The sequence below is a fragment of the Cygnus olor genome, chromosome 6 (assembly GCF_009769625.2).
Source record: "Cygnus olor isolate bCygOlo1 chromosome 6, bCygOlo1.pri.v2, whole genome shotgun sequence".
NCBI lineage: Eukaryota > Metazoa > Chordata > Aves > Anseriformes > Anatidae > Cygnus > Cygnus olor.
The window spans coordinates 4,395,007-4,418,729 of record NC_049174.1 but is presented as its reverse complement, the minus strand read 5'-3'; the positions used below and the strand labels follow the sequence as shown (position 1 = coordinate 4,418,729).

Below are 23,723 nucleotides of genomic sequence, written 5' to 3'. Positions count from 1 at the left end.
TCAAAGGGGATGCTCCTTTTTAGCATTATCAAGCAGTCTGAACTTCGTTTATTGTCCCAGATTGTAGAAAACAACTCAATTATAAATCAAAGGGAGCTCGGGCATTTTGTTGTAAAATGCATTCAAGGTGCTGAGAACAGAAAAATCTCAGTGATGAGTCCTGACGTGCAACTGGCCGTGTGTTTACTGTCAGGTTCTGGCAGGTCCAGCAACTCACAGTCAATTTTCCTCAAACTGAAAGCCTGATATTTCAGATGCACTATTTATATAAGGGAAATCTTGTGGTTTTACTTTCTGCTTGATATACCTCCTGGCACAGCTGAGCTTGGGATTCCCAAGTCCCCGTGCCTGCTCCTGCTTTCTGCTTTCCTGCTCCAGATATCCACCTGGTAGCCTGGGCTCCTCTGGGTCCTGACCTTGTGTGCCCACAACCACATTTTCACTGGGTCCCCCGGACCGATGCATCCCTGGCTGCCTTCTCAGAAACCACAGTGCCCTCCTCTGGGCCACCCTTCTCATTTCTCTAGGGCTTGTACAGCCTTCTACAGGTTCACCGTTTAGCCTCTGAATGTTGATTTCACATGTGCAAATATGAGTGGGCTTACTGTTTTTGTTCTTTAGTTGCACCATCATTAATAGTTGTTTAGTTCTCTAACTTTTTTTTAACTAAAATTAAAATTTCAGGTGAAATACAAGGAACTTTGGGGCATTTATACAGTTTAAAATATTACTCTAAATTCACTACTAACTTAAATCAGTCTGTAAATTATCCTTCAAAAACCAAAAGGCAGGGTTGCAAGAGACAATAATAAAGTCTGAATATTACTTCAAGTGCAAAAGAGCCACAAAAACCCACACATAAACTGAAGAGAAACCTAGCACGAGTACACATTTCTAAGTAAATCAGCCTTGGTTCAATCACTTAAATGTAGGTCACAGTGATGTTTTAGACACGATACTAGTCAAGACCTCTAAGCAAGGCTAGCAGGTCCAACACAGGACACACAGGAGACCCATACTCTTCTGGACTATCAGCTGAAGGCTGGGCAGGATGCATCACAGCTTCTCTAACAGCACCAGAGGCTTACACATGCAGTACGTACCCATACAGTGCCCCTGTGACTGAGACAGTTGGAGATATCCTTCCCTACAGTAAGTTATCTCAGTGTCCATGGTCCTAGTGTACCTAAAGTGGGTAAAGGCCCCACATAAATTTACATATTCATGCTATTAAATTGCCCAGGAAGCCTGCTGATATTTGCTTTCTGCATCCCCCAAATACGCTGGTGAGAATGAAACTCATTTGCCCCTTATTACACATCTACTGAATGGCTCTAAATGTCAAAAGAATTAAAATCAGGTAAAACCACCATAAATAGATAACCAAACAGTGTTTGCATAACCACTTTGACCTAGATAGCAGCAGTTCCTTTGTGGTTGTATTTAACCAACTCTCACTTTATTTGCAATAGTTGGGGTTTTGTCTCGACCTACAGAAAATGTTTTTTCCAAGGAGTGCAAATATATGGCTGCATCAAACCGGCTGCCACGTGGTTTCGCTAGCAGGTTTGGTCATGCTGTTGCATTCAGGAACTGCTGGCACTAGTATGCAAGCTTCATGCTACTTTTCAATAACCTATGCACAGGGCTGGATGGTTTTTAATGCTCATAGAACAACTCATGTTTTGGTTTGACTCTGCTCCAGTTTCAGCTTGCACGTCTGGCTTGACAAAACCCTGATGGCTGAATTCAGATAGAACTATTAGGTAATCCTCTAGCGTTAAAATTACTTAGAGCCTTGGTTTACTCTTTGTATTTTGCTGTATTAGGAACATGAAAATAATTTACCAGCCATGTAGCTTGCATAATTAACATAAACTTTTTGCTGCAAACTTTAATGAAGTTGGAAATATTTTGCTGATATGGAAGGGGAAGGGCTGAGGTTGTTAGCTAACTCTAAAGAACTTAAAACCTCTGATGTAGCATCGCACGTGGTGGAATCAGACAGAATTAGCAGATACAGTGCCTGGAAAAAAAATAAAAATACTAACAATACTCAAAAATCCCTTTTGAATTATATTTTTCCCACTGATTTCTTTTTCTGTTCATTGAATGTACTCAGATAAGACAGACTATGTGCTAAGTTTACTATACAATCTCTTCCTCAGGGGATTAGGATACTTACCTTCACATTACATAAATTAGATACTATACATACATTATGTATACACTCTGAAGCATTTCAAATGTGTAAATATAGTTTGAGTATGCTATAGTTTAGAGTTATGATTAATATTCTGCAAGTGTTATTTGTGAAATTCATTAGTTAAGATCTTTTCCCCCTGTATTGTAAAACAGTGATATTTTAAGACGGCATAAATTTTATATAAAATATTTTAAAAACAAATAATTCCATTATTAAATGGAATTTAGTTATTAAATGCCTTGAAGTTTCAAAAAACCCTAGGTTATATAACATTACTTTGTTCCTATTTTACAGTGGAGGAATGTGGAATATTTGAAAGTTGCCCCTTGTTTCTGGTTGTTCAGCTGGAAAGACTTCCTTTATTGTTGTTTTCTAATGAAATGATGTACAACTACCACTCAACCTGAAGTAAAAAGGGCAAATAAATTGCTCCTTTCAAATTCAGGCCTAAAAATCTCCCAATTTAGAACGCTGAAATCTTTACCTCTTTGAAATAGTAGGCCTATTCATCTCGAGACCCTCTGAGGACAGCTACTCATCAAGTACATTCCTCCTTTTCTTTCTTTCAGCTGGCCAATGAAACATCCAACCAGAGGTCACTTTTCAGAAATTTGACCTTAGCCTGCACTTAGTTGGAAGATGACCTGTGCTTTTTTTGGTGGTTTGGTTTTGTTTGTTGTGTTTATTTATTTATTTTGGTTGGTTGGGGTTCTCTCTTTTTTTTTGTTAGTTTGATTATTTTTTTTTTTTAAGTTACATTCTGTTTAACACCTAGGTTGCGTAAATGAATACTTTTATAAAACCAAAAAGCATTTTTCCACTGTCAGGCTGAAATCTACTGGTTTGCTCATTTTACTTGCTTCTCAAACTGTGTATAGTGAGAAGTCACTCAACTCTGTTCCCTGTAAATAAAGTTGTTCCCAGAATTTGCCAAGGGTGTTTCTACATTTCATCTGTCTCCCTGTTCACATCTTAAAAATGTCCAAGGGAAGTGGGCTGACTCCCTTCTGATTTTGAAGTGAAGTGAGTCCGTCTGAGATAGCAAGCTGAACAGAGCCCACTGCCAAGCCTCAGAAAATCTTCCCTACTCCACTGGAGATGCAGGAAGCAAAGCAAGGGCACTGCAAATAATATGACCACAAGACCAAGTTTATTTTCATGTTTTATACAATTTGCAACTACAGCATCTGGCCATTTTATAATCTCCCCTTTTTCATTCTAGCTTTTATCTCACAAACTTTGTTTCATGACACTTTTACTACAAATTTATAAAGTAGATGGAATTATCCATAAAAAGAGTAACTACACCGCAGGAATGAATAACAGCAAATTAAATTTTCTGGGTACATTTTGTTACACGCATTTTAAAATGTTTTAGAGATGTAAGCAATACATCTCTCACAAATACAACTGCATCACAATCAACATTAACATCAGTAGTACTGGAAGAACTCAACCTAGCACCTGCCTTTTCATCCACTGGAAAAAAATCCATCAGCTCTTTTCTACAACCCTCCACAAGTAACTGCTTTTTTCCCCCCACCTTTACTAGTAAGTAACCAACCCACTCTCTTCATAACCAGAAGTGTCTGTAACACACCATGCCATGCTTTACCACACTCAATGAACCAAAGCCGACACTGCTAGAAGACAACTGCTGAGCAAATGTACTACTTCACCTGATTTCTTCTCGTGAGCTGGCACTGTCATTAACAAGTCCCAGTAAAGATGTGCAGTCCCCAGTTTCTTGAACCTTGTCTTTTCTTGCAAGTGGTCCTTTTACAAGGACATGTCATCCTTTGGCATGTTTGTTGCAGTTAAAAAAGAAAAAAAAAAGTTTCTTGTCTCAAAGCTGCTTAGATGTAGTGTTGGTGGAAACCACTGTTTCCATCCTGACACACATACTCCACAGCTGGTTCTGTATACTCACTATCCATCTGTTTTTAACAGATCTTACTCTTAAACAATACATACCAAGTTTTGCTTATTTGTTCTACTCTATAAACTTCTGTCTGATTATCACTGCTTCCCTCCATATCTGTAAGAGAAATGGGAATTCCACATTCAAGCTTGGTCAGCATAGTCATGAAGAGGGAAATCAACTCCTACTTGCTTGCACTGCCTTGATCCTAACCAAAGATCACTTACAATGGGAAAAGCGCATTTTTTTTTAATAAAGCATTTACTTTGAGTCTCCAGCAACACAAGCCAGAACCTGCTGTCTTTTTACTTATACCATGGTGACAAACATCCCTAAACACAGAAATGTTTGCAAGAGCCACTCTGTATATTCAGAGTTAGAAGTCTGTTCTACATTCTCATGTTTCTAGCATTTGAATCATCTCACATGTCTTAATTAGCAATAACAACAATAAGCAAATAAGTGAAAGCAACTGCCCTCTCTCTCAACTTCAGATTCATTTTAAAAGTACACAGGAAGTGAAACTCAGCTTTTCTTTTTTTTTCTTTTAATTCTCTAAGTTATTCACTTAACTACTTCATCATCTTCATTGCTTCAAATGAATGTTATACTTTCTTTCTACCTCATGTGATTTAAAGAGAATTACAGGTCACATTCCACCTTGGAGATGAGGCATGCTGTAAAGTAAGACTAAATTACAATTAAGAAACAAACACAGCCAATACTGACATTATTTGATAATACTTGATATCTTGGCATCTCATCAGTTTCAGCAGGTATCCTCTCAGCTTCGATGTACCAACTATATGAGACTGCTTTAACCCATAGCTATATAAATAAACACCACAGACCACAAAGATTAACACTGTTTCCTGCCACTCCATGCTGGCTACAACATATTTTGGTTTCACTTATTTCCAGATGCAACTCAAGATTTCTAATGCAACTGAAGAAAATGCTCATCAGGATGGAATTTTAGAAGGCTTTTGTCAGTGGCTTCATCTATGTCTTCATCCTTCTATTTTCCCAAACTATTCCAGCCTTTTTCAGTTATGTTTATCAACTGGAGAAAAACTGAGGAGTTATTTGGAGAAAGAAAAATCACATCTCATCTCATTATGGTAATCCATTAACTGCAAAGTAGGGCATGTCATTAACTTTGTTTATGTACATTTGCTTGGATATTTTTCTTGTGTAATACAAGGTAATTACAAAATACAAGGCAAATACAAAACAAATTACATTCAACCACATTACTTAGTTTTGTGTCAATTCTAGATAACATTGAAGACACAGAAATTGAAAATCTTAAGAATAAATAAGAAAAAAAATATCTAAGCTTTAATGGAAATATGTACTGATTTAGAACAAGACTGAAAGGAAAGTATACTTCTGGTTGGTTTGTCGGTTTTTGTTCATTTCAGCACCCGGCCTGTAGTCCTGCTATGTGAGGAGCCAGCAGAACAACAAATATCTCCTTCCAACATGGGACTTGACTCTTCCTCTGCTCCAGTTTCATGACTTGTGAATTCACTGGCCCTGCATCCTTTTCCCCCCAATCTACATAAATGCCAGCTCAAGTCAACAACACTGGAAACATCCATGACAGTGCTCCAGTAAGGACACTCATCTTCATGGCTTTAGGGGACAGACAATACAGAGTTTATGGCAGGGCTGGGGCTTATTTCATTGCTTGGAGGAATACTTGGACATAGAAACCATTTGGAATTTTCCCAATAGTTTTTTTTTGTTTTGTTTTGTTGGTTTTTTTTGTTGTTTGTTTGTTTAAGTCCACTGAAGTTAAATTCCTTATTTTTTCAAAACAAATGAAGTTCTTTTTATGCTATCTTCTGCCTCTTGTTTAGAGACACAGTAATTTGACCACAAGAGAAAGAACCTTTTAGGCATAAATTATTCCTAAATGTTCCCAAAGAAGTTGGGAAAAGAAAGAAATATCAACATCACACTACGCCAACATTCACAAATGTCTTCTGCTTCTTCTTAAATGATACTCCCTAATATTCATTCATCAACATATATGCTTTTTTTCCTTTTACTTTTGTTCCACATAAGCATACAAAAATTCCTTCATACGTTCTTCATAGCTTCAATACGTCCCCCACCCTACTCTATTAAGAAGTGCCACGTAGCAATCAAATAATTTCTATACTTCCAGGCAATGACATGATCTCAAGAAGTGAAAATAAATACGATTATTACCAATTAGCTTGTATGCACCTTAATCTTATCAGCTGTTTTACTGCCTGACAAAGTACAGGAAAGGACTACATGGGTCTTTACAGATGTAAATCATTTGCTTGATTTTATTCATTTTACTGGAACATAAGCTTGATGATATCCCAAATGCTTTATTTCAGTAGTAAAATCTTTCAGTCTGGAGGAGACAAACTAGCTTCCTGTAGCTATTTTTAGGCAGTAGTATTATTACTTTTACTAGTAGCATCAGAATCTGTTTTATGATAACACCTCAAGCCTCAGAATCAGGCTTGGTCCTTTCTCAAAAAGTTTACTGTGGCACCAGTAGAAATGCTAGGTAATCTTCTGCAGATTGGGAATTCATACACTGCAACCCACCTGTTTCACTGCCTGTAGTCTTCACCATTGACACAAACATCACAGGGCTCTAAACCCACCTATTTCCATACACAAGGTTAAACAATGTCTGAAGAGCATCATCGGAACTAATGAAGTCAAAACTGGGCCTAGCTTCTCACCTGAGCAGAAGGAAAAGGTCCCTCTCACTTTCTGCATCTAGGACATGAAGTGTGAAATGTGGCAACAACATCCCAATAACCGAGTGAAGAGGCACTACTCCCAGGCTTTGTTCACATATTTCAGGGCCATGCTGGGTCAGCACCAAGCGAGGAGCAAACAATGAATCATAACATTTTTATTTGTTGCTTTTCCTGTGTAAAAATTCATGCATTATAGGAGTTCCCTGTATCACCAAATTACAGCCTGAAGGTTAGGGAATATTTCCAAATTTACTGATGTATTCTATATGCAAAAGGTAAGCATTAGTAAGGATAATATTTTCATTGCATGATTGCTTAACATGGTTAGCAATAGCTACACATACCTCCACGAACAGAGCAGCACCACACTAGAAACCCTCCAGATCGTTAGCGTATACAGCGTGATTTTACAGACAATAGAGGGGGGAAAAAGCACAAAACCAAACACCCGATCACCCAGTCTCTGGATAACGCTGCAGATCTTTGGCTTGTGTAAGTTATTCCACTGAAGTAATGGCACCACTGTGATTTACATGAGCCTTTTTCCCCCCTCAAGGCAATAAGATCAGGAGACAACTCCTCTCCATCTTGTTCCAATCTCCCTGATTAATGTGTTCTGAGAGTCACAGTTTTATATCTCCACCAACCCTAGCATGCCAGTAGCCGACAATCTCTGGGTTAATCTAGTGCCAAGAATAACGTTACTGTATTTTCTCTTAGAAAATAAAACAGAGAAAATAGTAGTCTAGAAAGAGCTAGGGAGATGAAACCAGGACTGGGTTTAGATACGATACCACTCTCTCCCCGACATTAATAATCTATCATTCTTCCCAAATATATTAAAACTGTATCATCAGATTTAAATATGGTCTTTGACAAAAATTTCATTACCATAAAATTTCTACCAAGAGACACTGCCAGAGAATGGAAGTTTAAAATAAATTTTCATAAACAAACTGAGAAAATCCTAAATTTCCAGTTTAATTCTGACCTTAAAAAGTTAAATGTAGCCTCTTCCCTTGTACTTTGCATAGGTGAATGAAAGCAGACCCTGCATTTTCTAGGTTCCTAATGTTGGCAATATGCTGGGAGAAGGTTTTGTACTAATGCCCTGTCTCTCAGAGAGCGCAGAGCCATGCCTGCAGCGTGCATCGATGACCCCTCGCAACCCAGTTCTGGGTCAGGAACAGAACTTTCTGACCATTTCAGTGTGCTCAGTCCTGGGGGTTTGGTTCCAATCCTGAACGTGGGACTCGAAGGCGGTGGCTGCAGGCAGCCCTCAGCTGAGCAGCGCCGGCGTGCTGACGTGGAGGAGGCACTCTGCTCCGGGACTGAGTGGGTCCAGATGCTTCTTCTCTCTTTAGAAAGGAAATTATAGTCTGCACAAGAGGAGCTTGGCACAGCCAGCCTTCTAAGCTAGGAAATTTCATGATCTGTTGGAATATATTAACATGTACATTTTCAACTCCAACAGAGACAGAGCTTGTTTCTGGAACAAATGTTTGATAGGGGCTGAGTTGCAGGGCCTAAGGGAACGTGAGGGGCTGGGTGATTTCATTTCCCCTAAGCTAAGGCAGTTGGCAAATGTGGTTTGCTGCTTTTTTGCTTTTATTGTTATGAATTGTGTGGATGATTGATGGCAGGTTGCCTAGGATAGGCCTCCTTCATGGAAGCTGACATAAATAAACCATGGCTTGCCTTTATTTCAGTCGTTCTGTGCAGATTTCAGAAACAACAACGACCTATGGAACATGGAAAAGTACCAGCCCAGAAAACTGGAGCAGGCTCATGGAGGTCCCCCTCTAGTCAGTTCCTGCTCCTGGCTCTCAGCACCAGCTCCAGGCACAACCCCTTCAGGTGAAAGGGATTTCAACTTCCAAGCAACTTGCCTAAGACCATTCCCAAGCCCTGAACTTACAGTACATACTGCAGACCAGAGGTAAAATAAATAAAAAGTGAACCTTCTGAGAGCTGCATTTAAAAAATAATAATAATAAAATAAAATCAATCCTCATTTTCTCAGCCAAAATTCTCCAAGCTCAAATAAACCCATTAATATTGCATTCAAATAAAACATTTACCCTCCCAGTTATACACCAGATCTGCACAGGTGTGTGTCTCACAAGCTATTTGAATTCCTACAGCAAAAAAAGTGTTTCTACTTTAGGCAAAATATGTAAGGTAAGGTTGGTAGCTAGGTGCCAACTTGTGCAAGGATCAAGCACAGTTAAGTTTCCACTTCATAACCAGTTTAATTTAGCTATGAAAATAAAAACCGACTGTTTGAAACATTCATTTGAAATTTATCATGTTGTTTTTGTTAATCTATCAAGGATAATAAGAAAAAAAAAAGTCAATTTAAAACTTTTCCAGTGCAGAAATCAAATCAGAACCACCATTGGGACAGGCGATCGACAATCAGTTTTCTAATTGTTTCACAAATGGGAACTGGTATGTATTCAATAAACCAGTTCTTTTTTTTTCCTCTCAAAGTAACAGGAACACCTGAAATGAAAATCATTTTGGAGTGAATTGGAAATCAAGCACTGGGTTTTGCCAGCTTGAAGCAGTGCTGGAAGGAGGCACCCAGACTGAGCTGAGGACATGCGGGGCGTGAGGAAGGAGCCGGAGCACTGTGGTCACTGCTCATCGGGCTGGGAGCAAGAAGGGGCATATAAGAAGGGAGAAAGGTAACATCTTGGTAAAATAAAAGTGAATTCCATGCCCAAAATATGTTTCCCACCCTAAGGAGGAGGCAGATCTGCAGTGAATCTAACCAGCCAACCCCGAGTCCAAATCCTGCTCAGCTGCCCTCAGTAAATGTCAGACTGCCAGAGTGAAATTCCCTCCGCCAGCCCCTCATTCAATACTGCAAAAAGGCAACCTCCCAGCAGCACTGATACCAATGTTGCATTTCTTTTATGGTTTAGCACCGGGGAAGGCACAGCAGAGAACATAACTATACATTTCCCATAAAATGCTATGTAATTTCAACTTAACAGCACTGCAAGCTCTATAAAATCCCTCTGTGAAGTACATTCTCTATGTGCACCTCATTGTTATGGTTGGCTGGATTTATGTAATTATGTACAGTTTGAGGTCAGTATGGAAAACGGGACTCATCCTTTACCGGCGAGCTCACTCCAAAAAGAACATAGCCTGAGGAGCCCAGGGATCAGGCACTGCGGCAGAAGAGCCAACTGGTAAGGTACAGAGGCTGTGATTGCTTCATTCAGAACACAATACCTCTTCAGAATATCTTAAGGGCAATAAATTAAATCCCAGATGCACATCTGGTAATAAACAATGAAAGAACAGAATAGCATCCATATAAATCATATCTCTGTTAACAAAAGCATCTTCTTCCAAATAGGACAGAATACACCAGCCGGTGCGACAGTCTTTTGCACAACATCCTCGTGCAACTGAGCTAAACAAATATAAAACAAGTGTCTAGAGCTCCCTGTGAAACACCCTTACACAGAAGGTGGACATTACATGAATAAATCTTTGAAAGCAATGTCTGGGTATCTGAGTATCTGGAGGGAATATTCAGGAGCAGCATACAGTTGGAAATAGATGCCTAAACCCTCTGTGCTCCCATTTCCCCACCTATTAGCAGTGCAGCATCCTTAACACGTGAAGAAACTGCATACATTTGTGTATGCAGAACATTTTGAAAGGGGATGACATTTTACAATGATGTAGCTCTACAATGTTTTCAAGAAAGCAATCCAGAAATAAAATCCATTTTAAAGTCCATAAAATACAGGAATATTGAAGTACAGTTAGTGGGGCACTTTAACAGATCTTGAGAAACCTCTCTCCAACTATTTCCTGCTCTAAATCTCTGTCGCTGGTCGGTGAGGAACAAAAATGTTATTGCTGTCCTGAAATCTTTGTATGTAATTGCAGAGATCAGAAGCGCTTGTAACACTGACTCAGGGTGTATTGCAGAGGCAGCAGACTCTGCTCCAAAACTTGCTTTAGAAATTAATGTAACTGGTACGCACTGGTGCAACATATGACCTGAGCGACACCCGAAAACTTCAAAGGCTAAGTAAACCTGAATTTTGTAAGCATCTCAGACTCCTCAGGATACAGGAGAGAGTGCATTACTACAAGTGCTGGCAAACTCATTACAGATGTAGTAGGACAGAAATTAAAACATTGCCTTAGTGTGAAGACAATTCCATTTCCAAAACCAAAGCTGTCTGGTAGGAGGCTCCTACTTGTTTCCCACAAGATGAGGAGAGGAGAGAAGAAAAAGAGGGGAAAAAAATAAACAAGAAAAATAGTATAACAGAGGAAGGAAGCATTTTGAGGACTCAGTTTGTGTTTCTTGGTGTGCAGTATGCCTATGTGCATGGGTAATGGCTAAATCTGCAATTTCTCCCAGCCCCAAATCCATTTCTGGGTTACCAAAATGTGTAGCAGAGCTATATGTCATGAATGACACATGCCTACATCACCCTTAGGAACAGGGGATATGTTAAGTCCAGTAAGACTTGAAAGAAACATTTCAGATGTCTGACAAGATCATGTTGTACTGCACAAGAAATATTCGCTATACAATATACATCCCTGCCCATGGCAGGGCTTGGAACTAGATGATCTTTAGTGTCCCTTCGCTAAAGAGAAGCTTTCACAAGCAGCTCTTCCTGCATGAGCTCAGAAATCACTCACCAAATCCCCATCCTATTTGTACCAGATGACTCAGGGCTAGTGGGGCGCAGACCTTTCACCCACAGAAACAAATACTAGGAGAACCTGACCGAAGCAAACAGCTCTAGCCTTAAACTGAAGTTTGTTACGTATCAGAAGGACTCAGAACGCTTAGCTATTTGCCTTGCCTGACTATGACACAATGTCCTGGAGCTAGCTCTGCCATTTGAATAAACAGTTATAAGTCAATACTGTCTGCAAACTTAGGAGCATCAGTGTCCTGGTATTTACATTACATTGTGAACTGCTTTACACTGTATAAACAAATGACTTAGAAAATTCTACGTCCTCCTAACTTCAGGGAGGAATTTCAGTCTTTCAGCCTTCACAAGGGAGAAGACTTGGAAAAAAAAAAAAAAAAGAGCAAACAAGAAGAGTGAATTTAACCACCTTATAAAGAAATAAAATCCAATTCAGGAAAAACCACTCTGATTTTTATTTTCTTTGAGACCAGAAGAATAAGCTGGTAGTTGCAACAAACAGCCACTGGAGACCAGTTTTTGTAAAAGCATACCCCTTTAGCTAAATCAGCTGCAAAAAATGTGGTTGTATAGTAAACAACTGGAAGTTTGAACACGGACCGCTCCCCTAACCCTAACCAAAATCAATTTATTTTGTTATGCTGGGAGGTAGCAAGGATACGTTAAACCCATACCTTTTTTATTCTGGGAGTGTGGAAACTCTGGGTGAAAAAGAGAAGGGACTTTATGCACGGGCTCAAGATAGGCAATATTTATATTCTAATTCATTATTTCAACCATTTGATCAAGCTGTAAACTCCTGGATCTTAAGATTATCCCAGCTAACTTGAATATCAGCTGGTGGCTAGTAAGTCTAGACAACATACCATCCAACAGCACATGCTTTCACTTCAGCTTGCCGTCTTTCAGCACACAAAGCCATTTTATCTCACAAGAAGTGCTGTATTTTCAGCTATTTTGAAACAAGTTTAAACATTTAACCTATTGGATAAGCACAACGAAAAACTGAAATAATTAAAGTCCTCATTCACTACGGTATTTAGGCAAATACAGCTAACTACAAGTCACGTCATTGTAAGAAAAAAGGCTATTCATGCACTTTAAGTTGGATTCTAAAGCACTCCACTGAATGGGAGGTTTAAATCACCAAACATTTACTTTCTGTGTTCATTACGTTCAAACACAAACAAAATACGCTGCCTATCTTGTACAGCGCCTGTAAAACGGACAAATTCCATCCTACAGGGGTTTCCTAGGAAACCAGGGAAGGCTCGAAGAAACAGAGAACAGCTGGAGGGAGAAAAAAAATTAAAGTATTGAGTTCTTCATATCCTCAATTGTAAAACCATGAGAAAGATATCACTAATAAAAATTAGAGCAGTACAATTCGCAGTGGTTGGCCCTGGAATCCTTCATAAGGACAAATATGCATAGCCTGAAGAGATCAAGACTTAACTCTTCTCTCCCTGCCACCCAAAAAGCTAAATAAATTGAAATGTGCACGATTTGGTGCAATGTGGTAAGGCTGCAAAGCCTGTCTACTAAAAGGAAGACAAACCTGACAAAGAGGTGTATGTACTGAAACCTTACAGCAAGCAACAATTTCTGTGGCTCACCATCTAGAGATTTCTCTGCACAGGGGCCAGATTCCACTTCTGAAGTGAGTCAGCCATTCAAAATGAAAATCCATGTGATTCAACAAAAATATTATTAGCATGATGACTCAGTATGTATATTACAGTAGTTCCCCAAGGCTCCATCGGAGATCAAGGATGCTTTGTGTTCAGCAGCACTGCACAAACGCGTAGGAAGGTCCTGCACTTTACAGTAACAAGATAAAATCAGATTACACCATAACGACTCAATCTCAGCATCCAGGTTTAGATAAAACTTTCTCTCACTACAGCAAAAGTTGCAACCAGAAGAATGAAAATCAGGTAAAGAACAACCTGTCCCTGATTGCTGAAGTAGACTTGTGGCACTCTGTCTGTCATTAGTATGATTTTAATAACCAGTGCTGTCATAGCAGCCATACTGTTCTGTTGGCTCTCCCTTCCCCACACGGCTCCATTTTCCATGTTCTGCTTTCTTTGTCGCCAGGCTCAATGTCTCTTACATCAGGTTCTTTGCTTCCTTTCTTCCTTTGTTGCCAATGTATGTTCCAGTGTTTTCTGACTCTTGCCAAAACAAGCATATAATCATCTGGAAATCCTCCTCCATTACCTTCTCCAGTGAGATGTGTTTGCCTTGCAATGTAGTTCCCATACAGTGGGAATGTCTGATGTCTAGAGACATCACCATATATGTAAATGCACTATATATATAAAATGTACTATATATATAATGAACTATGTATTACACTAGTCTAAAATTTAACACACTGTAAATTACTAACATATATGAATTCATGTGAAAAATTTAAGCATTTATACCAGTAGCTTTACAGTCCAAAATGTTTCTGATTTGAAAGAGTTCTAAATTAAAGATATTTAAAATAAATACGAAAGATGATGTTATATTACATGCAGACTTGATTTCTTTTCTAGTACAAGCAATCTGAAATTAAAATACTTTTTCCACTAAGACTTCCACTCAACAAAGCATTGGATAAACTAAAGGGGATTTCAGATGCAAAACTGGGAGCCTTTTCTGTGATCTGCCTATAATAATGACATCAAAGTACTATGATTTGAATACTGGGCCTATGAAAATCCTCATGTCTTCAGAAGTTGTTGCCACATGCATTCCTGTTCACTGCTCAGACAATTCAAGCTGTTTTTAAAGGTTCAGTTTTAATAAAATACAGGATTGCTAACAAATCTTATGCTATGTCTCATTAGAGGCTATGGATGCTTAATGCGCCAATTTGGTCCTGTACACCTTTCACCAAAGGCATTATTTTAATAGCTCACATTGCTGGGGAAACACTGTGAAGGCATACATATGAGCTTTTCACATGAAGAACTCTTCCATGTTCCCCATCAGTTAGCATTAAGAAAAAAATATCTACCTTTACCTGGGGTTGGTAGCTGAATGATGAGCGAAAGCCTCTCCATCTTTCCCTCATGCTTTTCTGCCTAACATGAAACGCGTGATGAGAAGGCTGTTTTCTCTACTAGATCCTACTACCTGACAAAGAATTGCATCCTTAATTTTACCCTCCTCTGATCACACAGCATAATGCAAACTCTGCTTTTTGTTTGGTTTTAATTTTTTGAATCACCAGTCCAGCCTACACTTTTCTAAGATAATTCCGTTCTTTGATTTACCCATATTTTTGCACAGATGGCAAGTATCTCATTCCTCATTCTCATCTGTGGCTTAATGTGAGATTTCTATCGCCAGTGAGACTTCAGTTATTCCAACAATGTGCCATGGGACGCCGTTACCCAACCACTAAACATGGGAAGTATTTGGAAAACCCAAGGCACTGCAGCAACCACTTTGAGCTAAGTAGAAAATGCAACAAAAGTAATTATCACAGGACAGCAGTCACTGTGCCGTTACATCACATTCTCATTACATCAAAAAATTGGTGGAACCCTGTAAAGAAAATGTTTGTGCAAAGCTGAATGGAAAACAGGCAAGCAAGCAAGCACAGCTTGCATTTACTGATTCTGTTTTTTACCCTAAATATTTTTCCTTGTCCTGTTGTGATATTTAACAAGACAGTAGACATGATACTTTAGACTGGAGAGTGATTAAAAATGAAAAAACAAATCAGGATCATCCATGATCTTCTGGAAGAAGGACTGCTTTAAAGCAGTCTCAGCCCAGCCTCTGAAGGAACCTGAATAATACAGCTATCCAGGGACAGGTGGCACAAGTTCCTCCCAAATGAGGAGCAATTTCTTCCTGGCTAAGCCAGTATTTTCATGGTCATTTTAGAGCGCAATATTAATCTTGGAGTAACTGGGCCAAGACACAGGCTCACAACGATTCCTTTGACCTCCCTTATTCCCTCCCTTCCTACACTACGCTGCCATTGTGCCTTTAATATTTCACTTCAGGTCCTCAGCTTGCTGAAGGCTGCTGGCAAGGATTTGGTGACCGAAGAGTGTTTGGTGAAGACATTGCATTGACCTTCTCGATCAGATATCTACTGGACAGCAGGGAGCAGGCCTGAATGAAACAGCTTACTCTTGCGTTCCTACCCTCAATGAGTTCATGTCCAAACCTCTGAGTTCCTGCCAGCAGCATCAGAGTTGCTGTTTGTGTTTCTATTCAGCCATATTATCCCAAGAACAGGCACACAGAGATTCACATTAATTCCTTTGTCCACCCATGCTACCTTTATGTAGCCCAAAGGCTATAAATGAAAACCAGTGAAGGCAAAAAATGCTGTGGAAGTTTTTCCCTATAAAAACAGCCCCATTATATCATCCTCCCAACTGTAGTATTTACGCAAAGCTGCAGAAAACCACAAGCTCTCCAAAACTCCAGTCAACCTTCAACTGGCAGCAGCATGGCCAAGGAACAACCTTAGCCTGGCTCTCCTGAGACAAGACCTTTCTTTGGCAGCTAATAAAACCAGAATCTCAAGGGCCCGCATGAATAGAGGCTTCCTGTACGAGAGCACCGCACCGCTGGCCCTCTGACAATCATCCTTAGTCGTGGTGCTTACATAACACATGACCTTTCCTCAGCAAAGGCGGGTGGGATAGCAGAGTAAAGAAATTGTTCCTCACTGAAACAATAAAAGACAGCACAGCAGGCTACAAAAAATTGGTGCTGCTGGTGAGGAAAGATAATCGTAAGCAACTGTTTAGATACTTTAATTACCGCAGCATCCAAAGCTCCCCGTGTGCTACTATTTTCATAACCATAAAGCAGCCTATGAAACAAGAATTTTGATGTATAAATCCAACGGCAGCCAAGCTCTGCCCTGGTCATGCTTTGTGCCCAAGCGTATGGCGAGGCAGAGCGTGCTACATGGTGCTTCCAGCAGATGGGAACCACAAGTGGACCAAGGTGTGTCGCAGCTCAGGGCGCATCCAGTGGCCAAACACCTCACTAATATAAGAACCCTAAGTGCAAAAAGTTGTTGTCTCTTTCTATCAATAGTGGCTGCACTTCCCAATCTCTGCTATATAAGCATTAAAGAGAGTGACAGAATATTCCATATTAGTGTTTTCCATAAAGAATGAACTCCTAATATTGACACAAAATATATTCAGAATCATCAACATATTCCTTGGTCTGTAGTAAGGATGCTTTATAGCATCATGGCATCAAAAGACTATCACTAACACAAGCAACAGGGGGTTAGATTTGCCACTGCTCGTAACTATTTTCCTTCATCTGCAGAAGTTTTTAATGTTCATTAGCAATTATTCAAAAATTAAAATATGCAAAAGGCTTTGGAAGCAAGAGGGCCCAAGAGCCCTTGCTTGCGGTCAGTAATAAGGAGGTCTAAACATGTGGGCCTTTTTAAACTATTAATTTGGAAAATGTCCCAAATTTGCTGAATTGTTGATAAGAGTTTTAGAAATGTGTCAGTTCCAGGACACACGAGGTATGCTGGAGTTCCTGGAAGGGAAGGCACCACAACGTAGGATTTCTTATTTGAAACAGTGCAACATGAATTTTACAGTAGGAAATTTCAAGTAATAATGGATAACAAAACAAAAATTGCCTATCACTTTCTCTTTCTCTGGTAGCTCAATAACTGCACTAACTCTTTAAGTTTCTCTGAATTTAAGTCAGAAAAACCATAAATCATCTAAAAATAATGTCGAAAACTGTGGAGAAAAGGTATAATTTATATAGACACAATGTATGGATTACATCAGCTATATAACCAGTACACAGTGTCACCCATACGGTACCCCTCACCCTCAGAACGTTACGTGTCTTATCAGCTACCCATCTGCAGCTTGAAAACATCTGATTTCTTCAATAACTGAAGAACATTTATTTTATACTACTGAAAACCACAGTTTTCCTCATTCCTTTCTCACTACGCTTTGAATTAATGCATTACACGTTCCAGTTCAAATAACACCCGGCCTCTTGCATGTGACGCTCTCGCCCAGGATTGAGAAGGGCACTTCAGCAAGGTGTGTCTGCTGCACTTTGAGGGCTTGGGCAGCAAGCACAAGTCTTTCCTCATGCTTTGAATGTTCAAACTCCAAGAAGCCTTTGTCAAAAACTGAAATTCCAAGTTAATCTGATTAATTCATTTTACACTAAAGGTTACTTGTTTTTGCCCTATGCATTAGTCTGAGGATAGGTTCTTTTGTCTATAAAATAAGTTAAAGTCTCTTCTCTGATCCAATTGGACTCTCAATTGGATTGGCACTTTGATTTATTCTTTCTAATCAAATTTTTCTCAAAAAGTCTTCTATCATCAGGACCTTATACACAAAAATGAGCAGGGTTGCAAAGACAAACATGGGCAAAACAATCAGTGTACATGTAAGGACAGATCACGTGCCTCCAGCTGGAATTTCGGCTATTTTTTATTAGTACTTCATTATTTTTTGGCTCTGAGTTCATTGCCTTTCTCTGTATATGGAAAAATAGTTGCACACAGGCCATGAACATCTGCTCCGTTTTTTTTTAAAGGATTGTAGCGTTGCATAAAGGTTTGTCTTCAGAATAACTGCTTCCCCACACGTACACGCAAGTATCCCTGTGTTTCTTTTCTCGCAAAACACTGAAAACCAAGTAATCTAGTGAGTTGGCCAGCTCTACTTCTAATCACAGACAAAGCATATAACTTCCAGCTAACCTAAAGAGAAACCTGGCTAAATACTACTTAAACACCAGGTACTGCTCTTAAGCAAAGTTTCCATCGACACATTTATAATAAATTGAGATTGATAATATTTTTTCAGAAAACTTCTAAAAAGTTAACATAAATCAAAAAAAAAAAAAACCTTAGTTTTATGTTAATTTACAGTATTGTTAAAGAGAACCAATCCTGCAGTGTTTCACATGAACAAATGGACCCACTGGAATGCTATCGTATTGAAATAAATTGCAACGATGAAAAGACTTCACCAAGAAATAAACTGCACGCGTGCCAAAATGTGAATGGGAGATTGAGAGAAAGAAATGACCGTTCTGGTTTCTAGGGCAATAATCTACATTTGTAAACACCAGGGGGAGGAAAAAAAAAAAAAAAAAAAAAAGGCCTGCACAACAACCATCATACACAATTACTCCTCAACCACAACGCATCTTCTGAAAAAGCCAAGCTGATGTGGATGGCTTATGAGTACCTCAGTTGTATGGATTCCATAATTTTTGAGCAAGCGTCCACTCAGTCTGAGTAGGAAGAAACTTCTTCGGGATTCTTCTGGAGGAAATTTCTCCTTCCCACACTGTTACAGGCAGTTGAGCCAACCACAGATATTCAGAAGTCATGAGTCAGTCCCCAAAGAACTGTGAGGTTTTTGTTTGCTTGTTTGTTTGTTTTAATAAATAATAGATTCTCATCTTCTGCTTGTTCAGAGCCATAATCACTTTTGGTTTTTAGTGATTTACAACGATTAGACCCACAAACACTGATACAGGTACACACACACACGTGCTTTCTCTCACTCAAAGCAGAGGCACACATTTAAGCAAATGATCTTAGGATCTAGAACTCTGGGAAAAGAAAAACCAAGTATCTTGAGATCCTCACTTAAATTGTGAGAGCTAGCAAGACTGAGATGTTTTTCCCCCTTTTCATCTCATTCTCCTTAGGAGCTCTCAGTCAGGTTGAAAGATCCAGGAAAACCAGAGGAGCATCTGGTATGGATGCTCAATAATTTCCCCCTCATAGCTACAGGGCACTTCTTGCCATCATATTCCCAGCACCTGCCACAGATAGGAGGCTGTACAACATTTTAACCTCTTTTCTCCCTGAAGATAACACCTCTGTGATCAGGGACAGGTTGATGGACATTTTAATAGCCCCAACTCAATCAGCTCAGCTGTTTCTGTCTCCATTAGTGCCAGATCTTTCTCCTCTCTCCTTTGTTTGGTTTCCAAAGTGAAAGACCTGTCAAATTCAAAGAGGGCAGCGAGGATCATGAATTCAGAGGGGATGACCCTAATTTGTTTGTTCTTGTTCACACAGTGGAACAAGGGAAATTAGTTCAGATACTTTTAATCAGTGCTAGGGGGCTCACACTGATCTCGGCTGACATAGGGCTGACACTGCCAGAGTGGGGCAGGGAAGAATAAACCAACATAAAATTATCAGACAAAGGTGTGATGCAGAAACTGATGAGAACCTAATGGCAAATATAGGTCTGCAGTGAGAAACATGGGAGATTGTGGCACTGGACGACCACCACTGCCATGCCCAAATGGGATCTGCATAAACAGATCCTTTTGAAGGAGGTAATTCCCACAGCTGCAGCTCTGATCCAAGTTACCGAGAGACCTTCCACTCAAGGTGTGTTTCTAGCTTTCTTAAATAACTATGTTGAAGAAAGCAATCGCATTTATAAGTCCAAACGGATGGGAAAGCATGCACTACTTCTGCTAGTGCTTTCCTCTATACTGAGCCCTAAGGGAAGAGGAAAGACAACACTGTGTGGAAATCTCTCCAGCAGAGCTTCCAAGTAGGCACTGCTTAAATAGCACAAGTTCAGCTATCTTCTGGGCACTTACTCCATCTCTGAACCTGTCCATGCCCCTACAAAGAACATAAAGGCATTTGTAGAGCTGCCTTTATTCCTATGTAACTCTTTAATGGACACAATTAAAACAGCTAGGCTCAAAAAACAAATTTTCCTGTACTAGGCTTGAAAGTGTCTGTTTTTCACATTTTGATGTGCATTTTAAGTGTGTGTACTATACTGCACTGTCAGCCAAGTGCTCTTGAGCGAAACAGATCAACCTGCAATGGTTCCAAGAGAAAAAAATAATAATAATATAGAAGCCGGCATTACTTAAAAGCACAGCAATGATAACCACCAAAAAAAAATTTGTTAAACAGTATGTCTGGTTCAAAGAAGCATTACAGTTTTTGTATTATATATGTATATATTTACCTGCTTTATTATTTTGACTTATTTACCAATATATGGATGTCACTCTCACAGTCCTAAACTCTGTAAGATACTTCTGTAAAACTCATTTCTTGCTTCCACTGTGGTTGACATAACCAGTTTCTAATTGTTCTCATTTTTTCCACCATTGGCATGAAAAATGACTGCTGCACCAGTTTTACATACTTTCTGAAAGTCTGAGAGGTTTTTTTTTCCTCATTTACACTTCCAAAAGCACCTTACTTGTTTCCCCAGGTACCTCTGAAATTTGTTTAACATGGCACCTACATTCAAGTGACACTTGACCAACTGAATGGGGAGAAGTGAAGCAGCAGCCAACACAAAATCACTTGCAGTCCATCACAATGTACACTACTCTTGGACCTCTGCACGAGTTGGTACTGAAACCAAGACAAACGAAGGGCAAAAACCTCCCCATTTGGCAGCGTTTTTGGGCTTCAGTCAGAAACTCCATCAGGACTGAAAACCCCTTGTTTATACTCTTAAACCAGACCAATGTGTAGGATGTGCTCCCTTCTTCCTCGCTGTGCACCACCCCTCACAGTACAAATAACTCTGTTTTCTCTTTGTGTTTTTATTTTCAATATATTGAGCATATGAGAAGCAGCTTCCTCGTACGTATGGTAGACAAAAGCTATTACATTCCCAAACAGGAAGATGAATAAGTGAAATAAGTGCAAACAGATGTCACTAATTTATTACAATGTATTTTGCTCTCTGGCTTACCACGTACGTCTTGGTTTCCTCAGCCATCAGCATATGGGAAGTACATCCCAGAAGGTGTTGCTACACTACTGGCTCATGCCGTAATTTCCATAATAGCAACAAACTAAGAAGTGAGACGTAATAACTTAACCCAACAGACATCCCACATAAGATTTGCCTTAAAACAAAAATAATAATAATAATAATAAAAGAAAAAACAGTAAAAGGTATGATTTTTGCTAAACAGATACCAAAAAAACTGAAGTCAATATTTTCACAAGTGTTTTCTCTGGCATTTTATGTATCTGAAAAATCCACAGTATGCGTCTCCCTTTATGGCGAGTATATGAATTATACTCCCAAGACTATACAAAGTGCCCCCTCTATGGGACTTCTCACACAGCTGTGTGCAGTCAGGAGAGTCCCACTTTGCTCCGTAGAACAAAATTTGCAGAACCGTAGCTGTTTTATTCACGGGATTTGAATCCTCCTCACTTGTGCAATGCAGCGTTCAGCTACAAGGAAAACAAAACTCTTGAAAATATTCAAGAAAATAATTACAAACTGTGCTGTATGGCAACATGCTGGTCCTTTGGCTTCTTTTCTGAATAACGTCCAACAACGTTATGCACAAGAAGCCCAGAAAGTGCATGCAGGAGTACAATAGCTACAGAATACCCTATAACCAGGCTTCTCACATTTCAGGAAACCGACATACAGCACGACGTCCAGGCTGATGAAAGCACTGAAAGGCTGCTAGGAACTCTCCAAGCCATCACCCAGTGTCCTGCAGGCACCGAAATGCTGTGAAGAGCGAGCAGATATAAAAGAGCCTGCGAGCCTTCAGGTTGCACGGGTCAGGTAGGCAGCTGGCCAGCCCTGCCGCTTTCAGACAGTTCGCGTGGAGCCGCCGCTGGTCGGATAAGCAAGGCAGAGGGTGGGAAAGCACGACGGCAGGGAAGGCTGTGTTCCATCACAGCCTGTCACTGGGGATTAAACACAGCCTCTGCAGCCAGGGCTGGAGGGGGAAGGAGACGGAGAAGGGGAGAGAGGAGGAGGAAAAGAACCACAAAAGAAAGGGGGAAAAGGGAAAATGACCTTTTGGTGTTTCTCTAAAACAAAGAACGTAAGAAAGCAGAGGTCGCTCGGCGCAAAAAGGCTCCACCCTGCGCGGCTCCGTGTTTACTTCTCCCAGCTCCGGCTGCTCTCCAGCCCCGCAGCCTCCTTCAGCCTCATCCCTAAGCGCTTTCTTTTGTTGTAAACTTTCCAGCCCTGCGTGCTGTTCATGCCAGGCAGCGGGGTTTACTGCCGGGTGCTCCACAGCTGCTTTTTGCTTTCCATCGGTCCTCCCTCCCCTTTGTCCGCAGGACTGTGCGCAGAGACCTGGGAACTCCGCAAAACTCCAACTTTTAAAATCCCCCGTCTTCTGATTAGGTTCCCAAAGCACAAGCCTTGCAGCCCGATCCTCAGCGTATAAAGCCACAAATCTCGTTACTCTTGTACCCCAGAAGTTTTCCATTTTGCTTATTAACCAAATCACACAATAAGCATGCTGCATACAAAGAGAAGAGGAGGTAAAAAAGGAGAGAGAGAAACTCACCAGCGTCGTATTCTTCCTCTTCTTGTGCTTTTATGGTTACAAAACGCCCTAATAAAGCAGCAAGGATGAGAAAAGTTCTTGTTTGTACCCAGATTGCCATCATGCCTAGATATTAGACATGTATCCTCCTGGGCAGCAAAAAGCAGGGAAACGTAAGGTTATTTTAGCACCATGAAGCCAGCTGGGGAATCTCTCTGTCTTTCAGCATCAGTCCCAGGACAAAGTCTGCGAGCCCTTTTTTTCAGCACCAGCTCCAGCACGGTCTGCAAACACTCTTTTCAGGGGATGCAGCTTTAAATAGGAAGAATGCTGCCTCCACTTCTCTTCCTGCCCCTTTTCGCCTTGTTCAGGCTCATAATCATCCACTCCCTGCCAAGCAAGAGTCTGATTGATGGTAAATAACCGAATCAGAGCAGGCTTCACTCTTCCTTGAACTTTTCTCTTTGCAAGTACACTTGTGGGATATTTTCCTGCTGCTGTGCAGCGTGTATGCTGTGTCAGAACAATTTAATAGGAAAGCAAAGCATAATTCAGTACGAAGCTGTCAGGGGGAGAAAGCTTTGCTTTTAATGCGCGCATGCTTCCCAGGAATGGAGGGCATAGCCCCACTTGGAGCTGCTTCACTTATTGGGAACTTGATCCCTTCCAGCGTGCTGAGAGGAGGGTTTCCTCCCCTCCCCTGGTACCTGCTCCTGCCTGGCCCTGGCTGCCCTGCCCAACACGACTCCAGACCCCTGAGAGGGGCCAGGAGCCACCAGAGCAGCGTGGTGCGGGACCCTGCAAACTGCCTCCTTTCCCCCACGCTGGGCTCTGTGCAG

At 40.4% G+C, this 23,723-nt stretch overlaps 1 protein-coding gene across 1 annotated transcript in view; it reads right to left on the bottom strand.

Annotated features, from left to right (window-relative positions):
• Positions 1-23,196, bottom strand: part of COL5A2 (collagen type V alpha 2 chain) — a 106,290-nt gene extending 83,094 nt beyond the window's left edge. The window contains exon 1 of the mRNA XM_040560867.1: positions 22,906-23,196. Coding sequence (XP_040416801.1) covers positions 22,906-23,008 — 103 coding nt within the window. The 5' untranslated portion in view covers positions 23,009-23,196. The remainder of the gene's footprint in view (positions 1-22,905) is intronic.
• Between the last annotated feature and the right edge of the window lie 527 nt (positions 23,197-23,723).